Source organism: Budorcas taxicolor, chromosome 1, assembly GCF_023091745.1.
Source record: "Budorcas taxicolor isolate Tak-1 chromosome 1, Takin1.1, whole genome shotgun sequence".
NCBI classification, from domain to species: Eukaryota; Metazoa; Chordata; class Mammalia; order Artiodactyla; family Bovidae; genus Budorcas; species Budorcas taxicolor.
In genome coordinates this window covers 7,380,392-7,398,100 of record NC_068910.1, presented here as the reverse complement: position 1 = coordinate 7,398,100, position 17,709 = coordinate 7,380,392, and the positions used below count along the sequence as shown (strand labels likewise).

At 48.4% G+C, this 17,709-nt stretch overlaps 1 protein-coding gene across 1 annotated transcript; it reads left to right on the top strand.

The window, feature by feature from the left end:
- Positions 1-2,711: 2,711 nt before the first annotated feature.
- LOC128051420 (C-C chemokine receptor type 1) lies at positions 2,712-7,301 on the top strand. Its single transcript, XM_052643994.1, has 2 exons — positions 2,712-2,746; positions 6,169-7,301. The coding sequence occupies exon 2, from the start codon at positions 6,234-6,236 to the stop codon at positions 7,299-7,301; it is 1,068 nt and encodes a 355-aa protein (XP_052499954.1). The 5' UTR covers positions 2,712-2,746; positions 6,169-6,233.
- The last annotated feature ends 10,408 nt before the right edge of the window (positions 7,302-17,709 follow it).

Here is a 17,709-nt window from a genome sequence, read left to right as displayed (position 1 = left end):
TATGTACAGGAGGGACTAACGATGGCCCCTGGACTTTAAGGTGATGGAAGCAAGGGCACGAGGAGGCTGAGGGTCAGGAGAAATTGAAACGTCACTGGTTGCACTGGGGTCAAAGAACCACTGGAGCTGAGATGCTAGAGGCAGTGAGAAGGAAAGGTGAGTGAGAGGTGAGGGGCTGGGATGTCGGGACCCGAGACAAAAAGGACACAGATGTTGATGACGGTAAAATCCCGGGATTAGGGAGGGTCAATGGAGTGAGTGGCTAAGGATGGGGGAAGACAGGACCATCAGAGGACAGGAATTCAGGGAATCCCGGGTAAGGGAGCTAGAGGAAGCCTGTGCTTTTGGTAGAAGATGAATATGGCTTCAGAGCCCTTCCATCTCAGTACACCCTGGCTTTTACAGTGTGGCTTTATTTCTTCCCCTGAGAAGGCAGATTCTGTTTCCTGACTGCCTTGTCTGTGGCTTGGCTCTGTGGTGAGTGGTAGACTGCAGCAGAGGTGATCCTCTGTGGCCTCAGAGACTTTTCCTTCAGATGCTTTATAGGTTCTTCTCATGCCTGAGACGTCAAGCATAAAACCAGCCTGGCCGACAGGAAGACGAGAGCCACGTGGAAAACTGAGGCACTCCCGTCAGCAAGCAGCGCCCACCATCAGACGTGGGAGTGAGGCTGTGTGGGAACACCCGCCTAGCTCACAGAATCATAGAACAATCTCCTTGTGGTTTTAAGCCCCAAAGGTTTGAGATTGTTTATTAGGCTGTGAAAAAAGAGATGCATGTGAAAAGTGAAATCAAGGATTATTACAAGAGAGCATTAGAGAGTAGTACCCAACCTGAGCTAACATCCAAGGTGTCTTTTTAGAAAATTATAGTTTCTATTTATGTATTTATTGGCTGTGCTGGGTCTTCACTGCTGCTCGGGCTTTCCCTTGTGGCCAGTGGGGGCTACTCTGTTGCAGTGCCTGTCTCATTGCGACGACCTTGCTCGTTCCAGAGCACAGGCTCCGGGGCATGTGGGCTCAGTAGCTGGGGTCCCCAAGGTCTAGAGGACAGGATCAATAGTCGTAGCACACAGGCTTAGTTACTGCGTGGCGTGTGGGATCCTCCTGGACCATGGATTGGACTCATGTCCCCTGCATTGGCAGGCAGATTCCTATCCACCGAGCCACCAGGGAAGCCCAGGAAATTAGGGTTTCTCTTCTTTTTCATTGTTGAGCTATTTTGAGTGGTGCCTTGCTGCTTATTGTCCAGATGTCCAACCTGTACAGCAAAGTGTGATAAGGGAAACTCTACCACCACCACCGCCCCCTCCAAAACCTTAAAACTCTCTGAGCTCCAGCACCTGCCTGTCACGAATGACTTCCTGCTATAGAGAGTAGGAAGGCTTCATGGAGGAAGTGTCTCTTGGGTGATCCGCGCAGGATGAGAGAGATCCGCATGGACAGCAGCACCCTCTTTGACTTTGCAACCTGACCCAGCACAAGGGGGCAGCTGAGCACGGCAGAGGGACTACCGGACCTTTCCCTGTGGTTTGTCAGGTTGGGGGTTGTAGAATTCTGGCTGGAGGGCCATGAGAGCCTATGGCGTGAGAAAGGGTGGTGGAAAGAGAGCCTGGGGAAGGAAATTAAACAAAGGAATGGAGTGGGAGGGTGGGGGAAGAGATGGGGTGATGGGGAGGTGGCAGAGGGCTACTGCCTAGGAGCTACTTGTGCACCCCAAAGGCCCTTCTGTCCATCTGTGGGACACTCACCCATTGGGCTTTGGTGTCTGAATGTGACCTGGGAGCAGAAGCAACCTCCTTGGCCGTGGAGAGAGAGAGTGTGTCCCAGGATTAGGCAAAGAGAGCACTCCAAGGTCAGGAAGCTGCATCCCCTCTCCTGGAAATTAACCTGCTGGTGCAGCTTTTGAAGGTGCACCTCACTGACAGACAGGATCCCTGCAGCTGAGGAGCCTGGCCTCACCCTTCTTGGCTACACAGAGCATAAGCTTTCTAGGATACTGCGACAGGAAGGAGAAGCACAGACGGGACTGGGTCAGAATCAATTGTCATGGATGAAACGCAAAAAGGAAATCTGTGAGATCAAAGAGGAGGGGCCAGACAGCCGACAGACATCCAACAGACCTGTACTCTCTCCAGGCGGGAGGCTCTTCATCATAGAGCCGCTCCCTGAGCTTGTGAGGCAGACTGGGGAGCAGAGAGGGGCGGTGAGCAGTTGCTGGCACAGGTGCATAGGGGGTGCCAAAGAGAAGGGACCTCCTGCCCTTCTAGGGCTGGTAGAGCCAGATTGTTTTGAAGACCCAGAACCCAGATTTTCTGTTTAAATCCTTCCATTTGCAATCTTTAAAAAAAAAAAGAAGAGGAAGACTACTTACTGAGGGCAAGAACTCGATTGCTTCAGAAGCTTCAGAAACATTCATTGGCACCCACCTCACCCTGCTCAACTCCACCCAGCCCCACCACCCAATCCCCTTAAAGCAGAGCCGCCTGAGGAGAAGTGCAGCTGAGTGAGCAGGAAAAAACCTTAGAGTGAACTTGGCATTCAGGAACTGGACACTCCACAGTACAAGAAAGAAGATCTTTGTCCCCTTCTTGTTGTTCTGAAAGCCTGAGACCCAGAGTTCTATCTCCATCATCACACAGGAAACTGAGAACTTCCGACTCACTCAGGACCTTGGCCTTGAATTCATAAAGCATCTAAAAGCTTCAGAAACAAACACTTCGTGGACACAGTGCCCTGAAGCCAGAGTAAGTGGAACTTGTCTCTTCGGGCTTGTCAGTTACTTTTGAAAGCGCCGTTGTTTGCATGTGGCCAGATTGGACGATAGTTCTCCTGTTGCAGGACATGACTTGTTTATCAGTCCGTCTCCACAGAGATGGGGAGGTCTTTGAGGGCTAGTCAAATGCCTAAGTAACCCAGCAATGCATCTGAAAGGCAGTGCTTTGTATAGCAATACTGAGGATGGATGGATTTATATGAGTGCTCAGATGTAAAATAGGGTGTTCTTTTTATTTTGAGCTGATTCTTGTTCTTTCTAAAAACAGGATACTTTCTGGTGTGATTGCTTGTTGATGACTGATTAAAAAGTCAGCCCACTGTTAACATACTTTCTGTGGAAAGCTATTCAAGACACTGACAATTGTCAAATTTCCCCATGTACTCAAAGACCAAACATGGTATAAGAGGAGATTGCAGCGAAAGGATAATACTAGTTAGTAAAAGCTTTGCACATGCAAAGATGATTTGATACTGAGACAGTTTCTTAAGAAGGCTAGACTCAAGGAGCCCCAAAATCAGGACTGTGGGCTGTCTTTGAAGGAAGTAAGATCTCACCCCCCAGAAGGTAGGCAGCCGGCCAGGTGACCTCCTTCTGGGGGGGGGGGGTGGGGCGGCAGGGGAGGGCAAGGGGCATCCATTCTGTTCTAAAGAAGAGGAAGGTCAGAATTTTGTTCTGAAGAGAAGCGACATGGGGGGGCTACTTGGAGATATCTACTTAGCCTTTCTTCCAGTAGGTCTGGAGGGTCCTAGACTTTCAGGATTAGAAATCCCCAGAAGTCTGTACAGCCGACCACCAGGCTCTGTGCCCCTCACTGACCCTTAAGTCCCCACTCTGGCTCCAGGACAGCTCTAGGCTATTCAGACTGAAGGGCATGGATGCACTGGTAAGTGTTTATCAGCTAATTCTCCTGAGAAAAGTGCCCTGATTCCTAGTGCTGGCCGATTCCCATGTGTAAATATTCCCATTCTGGTTGACTTTGAGTCACCAGCATGCTGGATGCAGAACAGCTGCACACGGCTGGCTCTTCTGAACCAGTAGAAGCCAGCTCCTGCACCCCACCAGGCCTGGGCATCTTCCACCACCACAGACGGCCCTTTGTCTGTCCAGAGGCTTCACCAGCTCCCAGGATAAAGGGTGCTGGCGCTGGACCACTGGGGCAACGGCCTGGGGCAGACGTTGGTAGCAGGCTGCAGACGGACTGGCGCATGACATGGCAACATGCTCCTTGGGTCTCGCCTCCAGGGCCTCACTCCAGTCCATCTCCCTCTAGGGACAACATGCCCAGGAGCTGATTCTGGTGCCCAACAAGTGGGAAAGTAGTGATCTGGCTTGAAGGTGGGAGTGGGTGTGAGGGTGACTCTGTTCAGATGGCCCCTGACAGTGCTGACGCGGTTTGCCTCCACCTTTGCCAAAATTCCCCAAGAACTGGGCTCACGGGCTCAGCCTTGCACCCCTTGCTGTCTGTGCTGCCCGCTGCTAACACAGTAAGCCTGAGAACCCACCCAGAAGTGCTGACTGCCACATGGAGCTGTGTGCACTGGCAGTGGCAACAGAAACCAGAAACTGCCAGCACAGCTTGTTTAGTGAGTGGCAGCCTGGGCTTCTCCAGAAAGAGGCTTGACTGGCTGTATGCAAGTTCAGAGATGGAGGAGAGCGCCCTAACGATGGATTGGATGGGAAAGGACCGCCCCCCAGCCTGGGGGCCCAGCAGCACCTCACCCCCCTGAGCTTTAATCTCCGAATGCCACTGCAGAAATGTGAATTTTGTGAGCAGGAAACATTCATTAAGCTCTGTGGAAGGAGGAGCACTGGAGTCTGAAGAATTTTAGATGGAAATTATGCTGCAGGTACCACTCACTTTACTGGTCCATGTTTAGGTCAAATCAGTTAGATTGATGGCAGCGTCTTGGAAATTTCACAGTGCAGTGCAGTGCAGATGGAAAGGACTGTCAATATCCATCACTCTCAAGCAGAATTCATTTTCCAGATTAACTACAGGGAGACTTATAGGGAGTGGGGTGCATCCTGGTGGCCCCAGGCCTCAGAGCAGGGCACCTACAGGGAAGGAGGTCCCCCAGTATTTACTGAGAACCTGATAATTTCCAGAGGAAGGCTCAGACATTGCCTTACATTAGCCCTGCAAGGTAAGGGTACTTTCCCACGTTACAGATGAGGAACTGAGGCTCAGGGAGGTAGGTTAACTTATATGAGGTCACAGAGCTGGTAGGTTACACAAAACCCTGTGCTCCCTTTGGGGAGGAGTCTTCAATAAGTGGTTGGAAAGGTTGGGAGGGAGAGCTGAAAAGCAGGGGCTGGGGATTTTCTACAAAGGCAGGCTATCTAGTGGTTTTTGTTTTGTTTTGAGGCAACCCCGGTTAGAAAATATCTAAAGATAGTTTTTTTAGGAGAATTCCGCCCTATGTCTGGTCACTGTGTGACACTTCCTGCCTTGAGGCTGTTCTGAGCCTTTCTCTCCCCAGGGCCCCCTCTCCTTACCAAATCACCCCACTCCTCCCAGACTGTTACTGACTCCTACTCACGGCTATCTCAGGAGGTCTTCAGAGAACCTGGGTGACTACAAAGGACCGTGTGACGTGGGTCAGGCTGGCGGATGGGTTGGCCTCCTAGGATCTCACTATGGTAGCACTGTCGGTGTTTGCTGTAGGGTAATTTTTACATCGCAGTACATCCTCGGCCCTGGCTACCAAATGACAGTAGTGTCCCCCAGTGTTTGTGACAACCGAAAAAACAGTCACATTTACCTGTGCCCCACGGCACTGTATCACCCCTGGCTGAGAATCTTTTTAGCCTCCAAAGCCAGAAAGATCTGTTGGTAAGTTTTGGAATTTCGGCCAGAACTGATTTCCTTCCCAGCCTCCTCTGGGGACGCCACAGTGCAGTCACTGCCCTGTGACTGGGGAGGAGAGCCAGGGGGCTTCAGGAATGGGCCTGAGAGTGGCACGCACCAGGGTTTGAGCTCCAGCTCTTGCTCTCACCAGCTTTGTGTCCTGACTGCTCCCAGCTTGTGTGCCTTCCCCTCTAAAGTGGGGAATGACCATGGGACCCCTCAAGGCTGTTTAACACTGAGCCCAATGTCGAGTCCATGGAAGCTCTCAGGAAGCCTTGGTCTTGAACATGCGTGAGGCCCCCCTTGTCCTCCCGTGTCTGCGCTCTCCATCCTCTGGACGTCTCCTTCAGGGCACTCAGGGCCAGAGCACTTGAGTCAGTGACGTGTGCACGCCCTGTTTGTCAGTGTGGTAGACTGCAGGTTGCATGAGGGCAGAGGACCTGGGTCTCCCTTGCTGCACAGGGCGTGGTACACAGTGGGCACTAGTAAACAGCTGTCCGGGGCTAAGGACGCATACTCACTGCCTTGTTTTTGTTGTCCAGAGCCCAGTGCCTTTAACAGCAAATACATACAGAAACATTTCCCTTGACCTGTGGCAGAAGCCGGGATGGAAACTTCAACCAGCGCAAAGGACCATGACATGACCACAGAATACGACTATGGGGACACGACCCCATGCCAGAAGGTTCAGGAGAGGGCTTTTGGGGCCCAGCTGCTGCCCCCCTTGTACTCGGTGGTGTTTGTCATCGGCCTGGTCGGCAACATCCTAGTGGTCCTGGTCCTCATGCAATACAAGAGGCTCAGAAGCATGACCAGCATCTACCTCCTCAACCTGGCCATTTCTGACCTTATCTTCCTCTTCACGCTGCCCTTCTGGATCGACTACAAGGTGAAGGACGACTGGGTTTTTGGTGACGCCATGTGTAAGTTGCTCTCTGGGTTCTATTTCATGGGCTTGTACAGCGAGATCTTCTTCATCGTCCTGCTGACCATCGACAGGTACCTGGCCATCGTCCATGCCGTGTTTGCTCTGCGGGCTCGGACTGTCACCTTTGGTATCGTCACCAGCATTGTCATCTGGGTCCTGGCCATCTTGGCTTCTGTCCCCGGCTTGTACTTTTCCAAGACCCAGTGGGAGTTCACCCACTACACCTGCAGTCTTCATTTTCCTCCTGAAAGCTTCACAAAGTGGAAGCAGTTTCAGGCTCTGAAACTGAACATCTTGGGGCTGATATTGCCTCTGTTGGTCATGATTGTCTGCTACACAGGGATTATAAAGATTCTGCTCAGAAGACCAAATGAGAAGAAGGCCAAAGCCGTGCGTCTGATTTTTGTCATCATGATCATCTTCTTTCTCTTTTGGACGCCCTACAATCTGAGTGTGTTTGTTTCCGCTTTCCAAGATTCCCTGTTCACCTATAAGTGTGAGCAGAGCAGACAGCTGGACCTGGCCATTCAAGTGACAGAGGTGATCGCCTACACTCACTGCTGTGTCAACCCTGTGATCTACGTCTTTGTCGGTGAGAGGTTCCGCAAATATCTGCGGCAGTTGTTCCACCGGCTGGTGGCTGTGCACCTGGCCAAGTGGCTCCCCTTCCTCTCCACAGAGAGGCTGGAGAGGGTCAGCTCCATGTCCCCCTCCACAGGCGAGCATGAGCTCTCTGCTGGGTTCTGACTCAGGCCCCTGGAGGCCAATGCAGGACCCAGCAAAAGCGACCTGCGGGGCATGCTGGCTGGGGAGGAGGCAGCTTGGTCTCCCAGCAACTCTGTTACCTGATGTAGAATTCTAACCGCATGGGATTGAGGGAATTCCAAGCTGCTCAGGACAAAATCACTTCTGGCATTTGAATTTTCTCCATGAACTTCTTTTTTGTGGAAAGGAGATGAATAAATGAAATGGGACATTGCAGAAGACTGGAACAAAGGTTGGCAAAGAAGGGCTTAGTCCCAAACAGTTCAGACGTGTGAACCACCCGCTGAGCATCCACCGCCTTCAACACCGGTAACCTCGGAAACTGATTTCCATAGCTGCCTCTGCTCTGAGCTGAGAGCCAAGCAGGCATCTGTGGCCTCCTACACCCACTCCATCCAACCCCCATGGCAGGGTTAGGTGCTTGGAAACCATGAGGAACCTCCAGCTCCTGATGGAAGAACTTGACACCTATTGGGAAATAGGATTGGGGAACTGCTGTTGGCAGTGGAGCTAAGAAAGCCCTTGGGTAGAATTTTTATAGATACTGAACTGGAAGAATTCAGGCAGTGGGCTAGACAGAGACAAAATGTGTAAGATGCTGTACTTCTGTCTTTCTGAATATTTTTCAGAATCTCTCTTCCCTGTCAGTTGAGCGGTGCAGCAGTAATTTCTGAGAGCTTGATTGAGGAAATGGTTACGAGGCAACAGGAGACAGGGCTGCTTTTCTTCCTCTGGACCTCCATCCAGGCCTTGTAGTTTATGGATCAGAGTTCTGGCTGCCACCTTAGACCCAGCACCAGAACAGTGACCTGGTGTGCAAGTGGACAGGGTTTGAGGCTGGCAGGGAGGGCAATGTCTACCAGGAGGGGTGGGGACTCTGTCTGTGTAGGAAGTCGAGGAGCCCTTAACTCAAAGAAATTCATTTACCGTAAAGGTCCTTAACACCTCAGCTCTCACCTGAAGTGAGACATGTCTTTATTCCCTTTTCCCTCAGTTGTACATTTCTCTAAAAAATAATTTTTCCAATAACATAAATTGTTTACTAGGAAAGCTTAAAAATACAAACAGAAAAAAGACAAATGTCAAAATCAGTCATAATCCCCTGCCAGAAACAGCACTGTACATTCTTTGATACATCTTTTAGTTTTATCTTCCCTCTGTACATTTATGTTTATAAGCAAGATGAACTTTGACTGTGGCTACTCTTCCACTGCTGTTGTCTTTAAGCAGCAGCAGGCTGGGATCACTTTCCCAGGCAATAAATCATTTCTAAGCTTCGGCGTTTGGACCTGCGCTGAATTCTACCGCTGGAATGAACCCCAGTTCATTCGCCAGTGTCCTCACGATTGTTTGTGCTAATCAATTCAGTCCGGCAACAGTGACCAAGGACCTGTTTTGTTTAAACCCAGCGCTCTGAGCCCCAGGAGACACGGGTGCAGAAGGGCCGTCTGCCCTCCCTGAGCCATCAGCACAGTGAAGTGGACAGGTGCATGGATGTCAGCCCAGCCCCGGCGGGCAGAGGGGCGGGACCTGCCTCCGAGCCCACGGGGCCAGGACAGCAAAGGTGGGGGAGGACCCCCTCAGTCAGAAAGCACCCGAAGTGAATGGGGGTCCCACCTACCAACACAGTGACACCACTGAGCGGCCTCTCTCTGGTGGACGCTAGAGTCTGGGGGGTCTTACCAAATCGCTCTTTCACTCAGGGACCTACCGTGTTTTCCTCTTTATGCAAAGAAGATGATGTTATGAAGCGGTAGGGAGCTTGTGTGTGAGGAGGAAGGGGTCAGTCTGCACTGGGCTTATGCTTCCACACAGGAAATGTGGGCGAATACAGGCCTCAGGGGTAAGGTCGGGGTCAGCTCTCCACATGAAACCCTGCCAGCCTTTTCTGCAGTGTGAAGAGGAGGTTTAATGGAATTAAGAAACATTTGCCTACTACTTTGGTAAAATAGGACTTCCCTGGTGGCTCAGATGGTAAAGTGTCTGTCTACAGTGCAAGAGACCCGGGTTCAATCCCTGGGTTGGGAAGATCCCCTGGAGAAGGAAATGGCAATCCACTCCAGTACTATTGCCTGGAAAATCCCATGGACAGAGGAGCCTGGAAGGCTACAGTCCATGGGGTCGCAAAGAGTCGGACACGACTGAGCGACTTCACTTGGTAAAATAACACTGAATCAAAGTATAATATTTGATCCACTACAGTATCATAATGAGAACTATTTCACAACACCCTCCAATTCAAGTTTTGAAATAATACTTATTTTTTAAACTTATTACAACGGCAGTCTATGTTCTTTGTAGAAAGCTGGAAACAGGCAAAAAGCCCAAAGAAGGAAATGGAAGCACCTGTTATTCCACTGTTCAAATGCACCCTCTTAGCATATTAGTAATTTAGTGCATCACCTTCCAGTATTGTTTTCTAAATGCATGTGCGCACATGAGCGTGCACACACATACACACAACCAATCACACTTAACATTTGTTTTGTGTAAACTCAGTGAAGTTTAACACATAGCAAGCTCGGTAACTGCTGGTTGAACAGATGACTGTTTCATTATAAAATAAGGATTACAATAGTATATACACTGAGGTGATCACCTACACCTCAGGCTATTCTGAGGATTAAATGAAATAAAGGAAGGAAAGTGGGGGTGATCTTTCTCCAGCTGCATCAGATGAGAGATCTGACTGCTCCTGCCAGACACCTCCTTGGTCACGCAGGACACCTCCAGCCCTTCCCAGCTGCCTGTCTCCCATTCCCTCCCCTCCCCGCTCCTGTGTGATCAGAGCCCCGCCTCATTATATTGTTGTTCTTAACTCTTTTCTCCATTTCATCCTAGACACAAAGATACTGGTTTTTCTCCAGAACTCTTTGAGAGCAAGTTGCAAATAGGATCCTCATCCCCTGTTAGCATAGTACTTTGAGATGATTTTATTTAGACAAGGATGCAGTAAAATCTAGAAAACTGCCCAGTAAAATCTAGAAACTAACATAGGTACAGTGTCACCGTGTACTTCGCAGCCCTGTTTCTGATTTTGTCCACTTTACAAGCAACGTCCTTTAGTGTCCCAGGATCTGGAACCTCTTGTTCCGTGTAGTCACCTTGTCTTTCTAGTTTCCTTCATTCAAGAATATGGGCCTTTTGTGACTTCATTGCTTTGTAACACAAAAAACTACACTTTCACTTTTTTTCTTTTTTCAACCTGACAGGTGGTTCCTTGTTTGGAATTTACTGATGTTTTCTTGATGATTAGATTCACATTATTCAGAAAATCAGGAAAATCACAGCAGTGATGCTGTGTTCTTCTCAATATCAGAAGGCATATGGTGGCAACTCGCCTCATGACTAAAGATGTTAAACTTCATCAGTTGTTTTATAAGGTGTTTACCAAATTTCCCCACTGTAAAGTATTTTGTACATGTTAATTCATAAGTGATTATTATTAGCTGACACTCTACTATAAAATAAATCTTTTCTATCCCACTTATGTGTGTATTTATTTATATTATTGCTACCTCCTGGATTCCCTTTTTTATCCAGTGGCATACCATCTAATATTGTGTTTCTTTTGATGCACAGATTGTCCCAGATCTATCTAGTGAGATTCCCTTTAAGTTGGGTCTTCTATCCTTTTGCCATCCCTCCCCCCGCCACCAGGGGTCTCAGTGCATTCACGAGAGTGCCGTGGAACTATTTCAGTTTTCGAGGGCTGTAAATTGACACCTGACATTTCTTGGACACCACAGGGACTACTAGTTTGAGGTAGCTGACAATTTCAATATGAGCTTGTAGTGCATGCCTTTCGAAGTTGTCACGTCTCTTGCAGAGCGGGGTTTCCAGTGGGTGAGATAAGCAGTGAGAAGCAGGAAATGAGGATGGCAGTGCCCCGTGGGATGCCAAGGTTTGAGAAGCTGGGCCACGCCCAGCAGCTGTACATATCCCACTGGTACTGACTGTTTCAAAATACAGTCAGGGAATTCCCTGGTGGTCCACTGGTTGGAACTTTGTGCTGTCATTGCTGAGGGCCTGGGTTCACTTCCTCGGTGGCCCCCCCAAAAGATCGAATATTATTTTTTTCAACTCTTATGGACTATCTTTTCAAGCATACTTCAGTTGTTTGGATCTAACCACATAAGAAGTGGAATTGTTGGGTATTTTGGTCCAGGACACTGAGGACGAAAAGTATGAAGATAATAAGGGCACCATGAACTGAGAAAGCTTGGGAGCCTTTGGAGGCAGGGGTTTGTTTGGGAGTTGGAGTGTATCCCACTGTGGGAGCTAGTCGGTGAGTCTGTGCAGGCTGTTGACTCCGCATCCATTGTTGAGTCATCACTGCGGAGGAGGGCTCCAGAGGGCACCACTAGACCCCATAGGACACACTCTGACCCGCAGGGCCACCTGCACTTTCAGCCTGGTGATGCCTCGGCACCCCAGGACGCAGGAGCAGTGGACTCTGGGTGCAGACACTCCCTTACACACATCCGGGGAGCCTGTAAGCCAGCACACCGGCCCCTGCTACCACCTTCAGAGCACAGCACTGTGCCTGTTGCTTCACTCTTGAAACTCACATGGCAGGCGTCTCCTGCAGGTGCTCACCTGGACCCTGCAGGGGATTCTGGGCAGTGGCCTTTCAGTGTGACTCTGAGGATGCCATGCAAAGCACCACCTTGGGGGTTTACGTTCTTCTGTACCTTCTTTCAGCGCTCTCCAGCGTTTCAAATGAGCACACCATAAGAATAACTATTCTTTGTGAAAAGAATTGGTGAAGGAGAAGAGAGAGGGAAGAGAAGAGAAGAAAGAAGAATAGGGAAAGAGACAGAGGAAAGAAAATGAGTGATGCTGCTTCCGAGAACATCCAGCATCAGCATTCCTGAGGCAGGAGGTAGTGCTGGGCGGGGATGGAGGCTGGAGCGGGAGCCAGGAGAAAATACTGAGTTTGAGTTTTCTATTCAGGAGGGGGCCCCTTGCACACAGTGAGCACAGTTTTAAAACACAGGTATCTAAATACCAGAGGATGCCAGTAAGTGCTTTATCATCTCCCTGAGCCTTGCTTTTCCTATTAACCAAAAAGAGTAGCTTATAATAGTTATAAGTTATAATGACTTGGTAGTTATAAAGACTTGGGATGAAGCTTTGTGGGGTAGTGGTAATTGCCCAGAACCTTCTTGGTACCACACTGTTCAGTGCCCAGTGTCCCCTGTCCCTCTCATCTCTCACCCTCCCCAGCCTCCCAGGTCTCTGCCCCTTCCTGCTTTGTAACAATGTGCATAGAGCTGTGTAATTGCACAGAGCTCCAAACAGGGATTCAATAACGACTATATGAAGAGTATCTACCCCAGAGGGGCCCCCTCATTTTATTTTCACTTCTTACAAGGTTTTCCTCAAAAGGAAGTTTGGGTGCATTTTCTTTGAAATCGTGTCACACTCCAGTAATTTCCTCACATTACTCAGAAGCCCAGATGCCTTCAGGAAGCTGACACATTGTGGCCATTCACGATTGACATCACCTCGGTGCCCGTGAAGACCAATATTTGACTCTACTGCATTTGCTTAATTGGATACTTGGTTCCTACGAGGGAGAAAAAGAGAAGTCAACCCCATAATTTAAATGTTGAAATGTGTGTCTTTGCAAAATTGCAGAAGTTCAAGCAGCTTTGTACTTCTGTTTAGTCAAAACTGAGTTTTCTTTATCTTTCTCAGGAAGCAAGGTGGGGAGTTGTCCTGAAGGTAAATATGATGGGCATTATTAAATATGGCCACAGGAAGGTTATTGCCCATAGTTGTGCTCATTATGAGAGAGAAGTAAAACTCTCTGGAGGGCCAGCATTCTTTTAGAGCAGAGAATAAAATAGACTGCTGCTTCCTGCTTTGAGGGACATCTTTTATATACTGAAAAAAAACAGGAAGCAAACAAAACTCCTGAAATGGCCCTGCTGCTGCTGCTGCAGTGCTTCAGTCGTGTCCGACTCTGTGCGACCCCATAGACAGCAGCCCACCAGGCTCCCCCGTCTCTGGGATTCTCCAGACAAGAACACTGGAGTGGGTTGCCATTTCCTTCTCCAGTGCATGAAAGTGAAAAGTGAAAGTGAAGCTGCTCAGTCGTGTCCGGCTCTTAGCGACGCCATGGACTGCAGCCTACCAGGCTCCTTCATCCATGGTATTGATTAAATAGATTCAGTAATGTGCTGCAGCCAACTTGTAGCAGTTCATAACAGCCAGTTGTGAGAACTCTCCCCAGCTCCATGATATTATGTAACATTGGTAACCTGAAATTGGAAATGTTTGGATTATATACCCCAGGGGAATTCGTAAATGCTACTTATTAGGGCTGTTGGGGTTTGTTTTTTTTGTTTGTTTGTTTTTGTTTCCTTTTAGAGACAGTTGTTAAGCATTTATCAGGATCTTGCTATTTAAAATATGTTCATGAGATGGAATAAGTTTCTGTCAACATTAATGTTATAGAAAACTATTTCATAATAAGACAGTTGTGTTTGCACAAAAATGAACTTAGACCCTCACCTCACACTGTATGCAAAATCTAAGTCATACACTTAAATGTAAGAGAGAAAACAAGTAAACTTTTAGAAGAAAACACAAAAAATCTTTAGACTTTGATCTAGGCAAAAGATTTCCTATGTGCAATACCAAAAACATAGTTCTTAAATGGGGAAAAAAATGGATAAAACGGACCTCTTTAAAAATCAGAACTTTTGCACTTCAAAAGACAACATTAAGAACATGTAAAGACGGATTTCCCTAGCGTTTCAGTGGTTGGTGCTCCAAGCTTCCACTGCGGGAAGCACGGATTCCATCCCCGGTTTGAAAACTAGGATTTTGTGTACCGCATGGCACAGCCAAAAAACAAAAACAAAAAAACACCTGTAAGACAGGAGATAGACTGATAGACTAGGAGGAAATATTTGCAAAACATATATCTGATACAACATGTATCCAGAATTTACGAAGAACTCATACAACTCAATAATAAGAAAACAATGGACCCAAGCAAACAATAGGCAAAACATGTGAACCGATATTCCACCAGGAACATTTATGAATGGCTAATAAAGCATGAAAAGATGCTCAACATCTTTAGTCATTCAGTTCAGTTCAGTTCAGTCGCTCATTTGTGTCCAACTCTTTGCGACCCCATGAATCGAAGCACACCAGGCCTCCCTGTCCATCACCAACTCCCGGAGTTCACTCAGAATCACGTCCATCGAGTCAGTGATGCCATCCAGCCATCTCATCCTCGGTCGTCCCCTTCTCCTCCTGCCCCCAATCCCTCCCAGCATCAGAGTCTTTTCCAATGAGTCAACTCTTCACATGAGGTGGCCAAAGTACTGGAGTTTCAGCTTTAGCATCATTCCTTCCAAAGAAATCCCAGGACCAATCTCCTTTAGAATGGACTGGTTGGATCTCCTTGCAGTCCAAGGGACTCTCAAGAGTCTTCTCCAACACCACAGTCCAAAAGCATCAATTCTTCAGTGCTCAGCTTTCTTCACAGTCCAACTCTCACGTCCATACATGACCACTGGAGAAACCATAGCCTTGATTAGACGGACCTTTGTTGGCAAAGTAATGTCTCTGCTTTTGAATATGCTATCTAGGTTGGTCATAACTTTCCTTCCAAGGAGTAAGCGTCTTTTAATTTCATGGCTGCAATCACCATCTGCAGTGATTTTGGAGCCCCCAAAAATAAAGTCTGTCACTGTTTCCATTGTTTCCCCATCGATTTCCCATGAAGTGGTGGGACCAGATGCCATGATCTTCGTTTTCTGAATGTTGAGCTTTAAGCCAACTTTTTCACTCTTTAGTCATTAAGTAAATGCAAATTGCAAATTAAAAACCACAATGAGATACCAATTCACACCCATACCCAACCAAGGTCACAGCTCCCATCCTTCTTAGAACTGGTCATACAGTCAATTAGGAGTTAATCCTGTACTCTTCTTTTCCCACCCAGACACTTGATCCCTAGATGTCCTCATGGCATAGATTATTTTTAACATTTAATGATTTATTGACAACTATTGAGATAAATGTTTCAAAACTAGGGTGAGAATTCACACTCATGACTTTCAGTTCCATGTTTGACTCTTTTGGAGGTTGAAGGATTCCTTGGAAGGTCATTTCCATTGTGGGAATACTCTGCAGTAAGCCAGCAGAAGGCCATCCACCCCTTTTGTGTTTTTCCACTGACTGAGAACTTGTTTTCTTCCATGCATTCATAAAGAGAGGGTGCCCTTGGTCAGAGTCAGTCAATATTTGAGCAGCCTGAGATCAAGAGCTGGACAACAGATGTTGAGAACAGAAGAGCATCTGGAAAAAGACCAGGATCAACACTAAGGCCTAATCTCTAACCACGCACATCGAGAGGAGCTACCTAGTGTGAAGCGGCTGCTGGTTCTCCTGCCAGTCGTTGGATGCTTTCCCACGCTCGCTCTTAATTTAACCCAGAGGCGATTTATCCAGAGTAGCCCTTTGTTTTCCCCCAGGTGTTGACTGGGGTGGGAGACTGGGAGAAGATAATCAGATCTTTGCGGTGAGTTTTCTAGCAAATGTCATCCAGTTGCTTCTTATTGACCTAGTTGTAAGGTAAGACCTTGCCACTCATGGCCTGATCACAAGATAACTGATTTTCCTGAAGCGCCATCTATCTCTGATCTTACCACCTGGTTCTTGCGCCTGACAAGTGTTTTAAGTATCAGAGCATGAATTTACTTTCTTTCCTCTTAAATCTCATCTTGTTGGTTTGAGTTCAGTGACCCAATGTGTCAAGATCTATTGTACTCTTCATCTTTGCATTGATTTCCTAATTTGTATTCTCACCCTCAAAATTGGCAAACAGGAAATGCCACGTGGAACATGAAATCTGTAAACTATTATAAAATAATCCCTATAAGAAAACTAAAAATTTGACGGGCATTGTTGAGCTGTATTCACTTCCTCTGCCTTGAGGAAGCCAAAGATCAATGCTGCGGAGATGGAAGTAGCACAGAGTAAGTTCACTGGGCACCGTGGCATAGGAGTGGTGGGTACAGGGTAGAGGGAGAAGTGAATCCTGGCATGTGCTCACATGTGTGTACGTGGGTGTGCAAAGGGCAAGAAGCTGAGGCTTCTGTGAGACTCGGTGAGAAGGACGGAAGGAAGGAGGCCTAGGGGAGCAGCACTAGCGCGTTTGGATGAAGACGAGGAACAGTGAGCGCAAGACTCTTGGAGGTGTCTCGCCACGATGTCCACAGTGTTCATTTTGCTATCTGTCTGCTCAGTTTCTCTGTTTCGACGTGTGCTGTTACTTGGAAATGCAGCTGTGCTTTTTCAGTTCCTGCGCAGTGAGAGGGTGGGGGAGCCTCGGCAACTCCAAGGCCCCTTTGCAGACAGATCAGCTCAGGGAGAAGGGGAAACAGGTGATATGGGCCAAACCCAAAGCAGTGGAGGGAGGAAGGGAGGGCGGCTTGGAGGCAAGCTCACACCCTTTGGCAGAGCCGTCCCTGTGGCACACAGGTGGGGTGTTTTCTCCTCCGAAGGGGAGGCAGAAGGATGGAACAGGAAGCAGGGGTCTCCGCACTCCTGACTGCAGGCTGCTGACAGTCACAGCGCCGAGCAGGTACCTCCAACACGCGAGTCTTTATTCGTTGCCATGTCTGCGCTCTACTACACTGGCATATTAGGTTAGAATAACACCAAAGAAGACCAAAGTATGATATAAAAATAAATATAAAGAGCAGTTCTGTTTTCTCCCCACCTCCCAGTGGAAGGCCTTATACCCCCTTGCCCACGTCTACCCCTCCAGGCATCTGCCTTTTTTTATACGGGGAATTATGCGGCATGTGATTTACATATCAGCACAGCTGTTAGGTGAAAGAAAGGTAGAACACCAGCTGGCAGGAGATGGGGCCATCTGGGAAGGCTTTATAACTCTAAGATGAGGCACAAGGAAGAATTTGTCAGCTTGTGTGTGGGGTGCAGTGAAGGCTGTGCCAGGGCAGCTGATGCAAAGACCTGGAAGTGAGAGGGGGCTTTCCTTGATTCAGGAACTGAGAGTAACCCACAGAGACAGGCGCAGGATGGGGCGCGGCGAGCGAGGAGGGGCCAGACCCCCAGAAGCCTTGTAAGTCAACCGAAGCTTAGAGAATGAGTGTTAAACCTGAGTGACGCGCCCAGGTTTGCATCTTAGAACCATCATCCTGGCTGCAGAAAATGTGGAAAAAGGATAAGACGGGGACTGTCTTATCAGAAGGAGGTTGTCCTCAAGGGGTGAAATGGTGGGGACCCAGCACGGGGAGGGGCACTGAGGACAGAGCCAAGTGGGCAGGGTGTGAGGGCAGGCCCCCAGGTGTCTGTCTCAAGCAGTCCACTCAAGGGCATTGCCACTTGCTGAAAT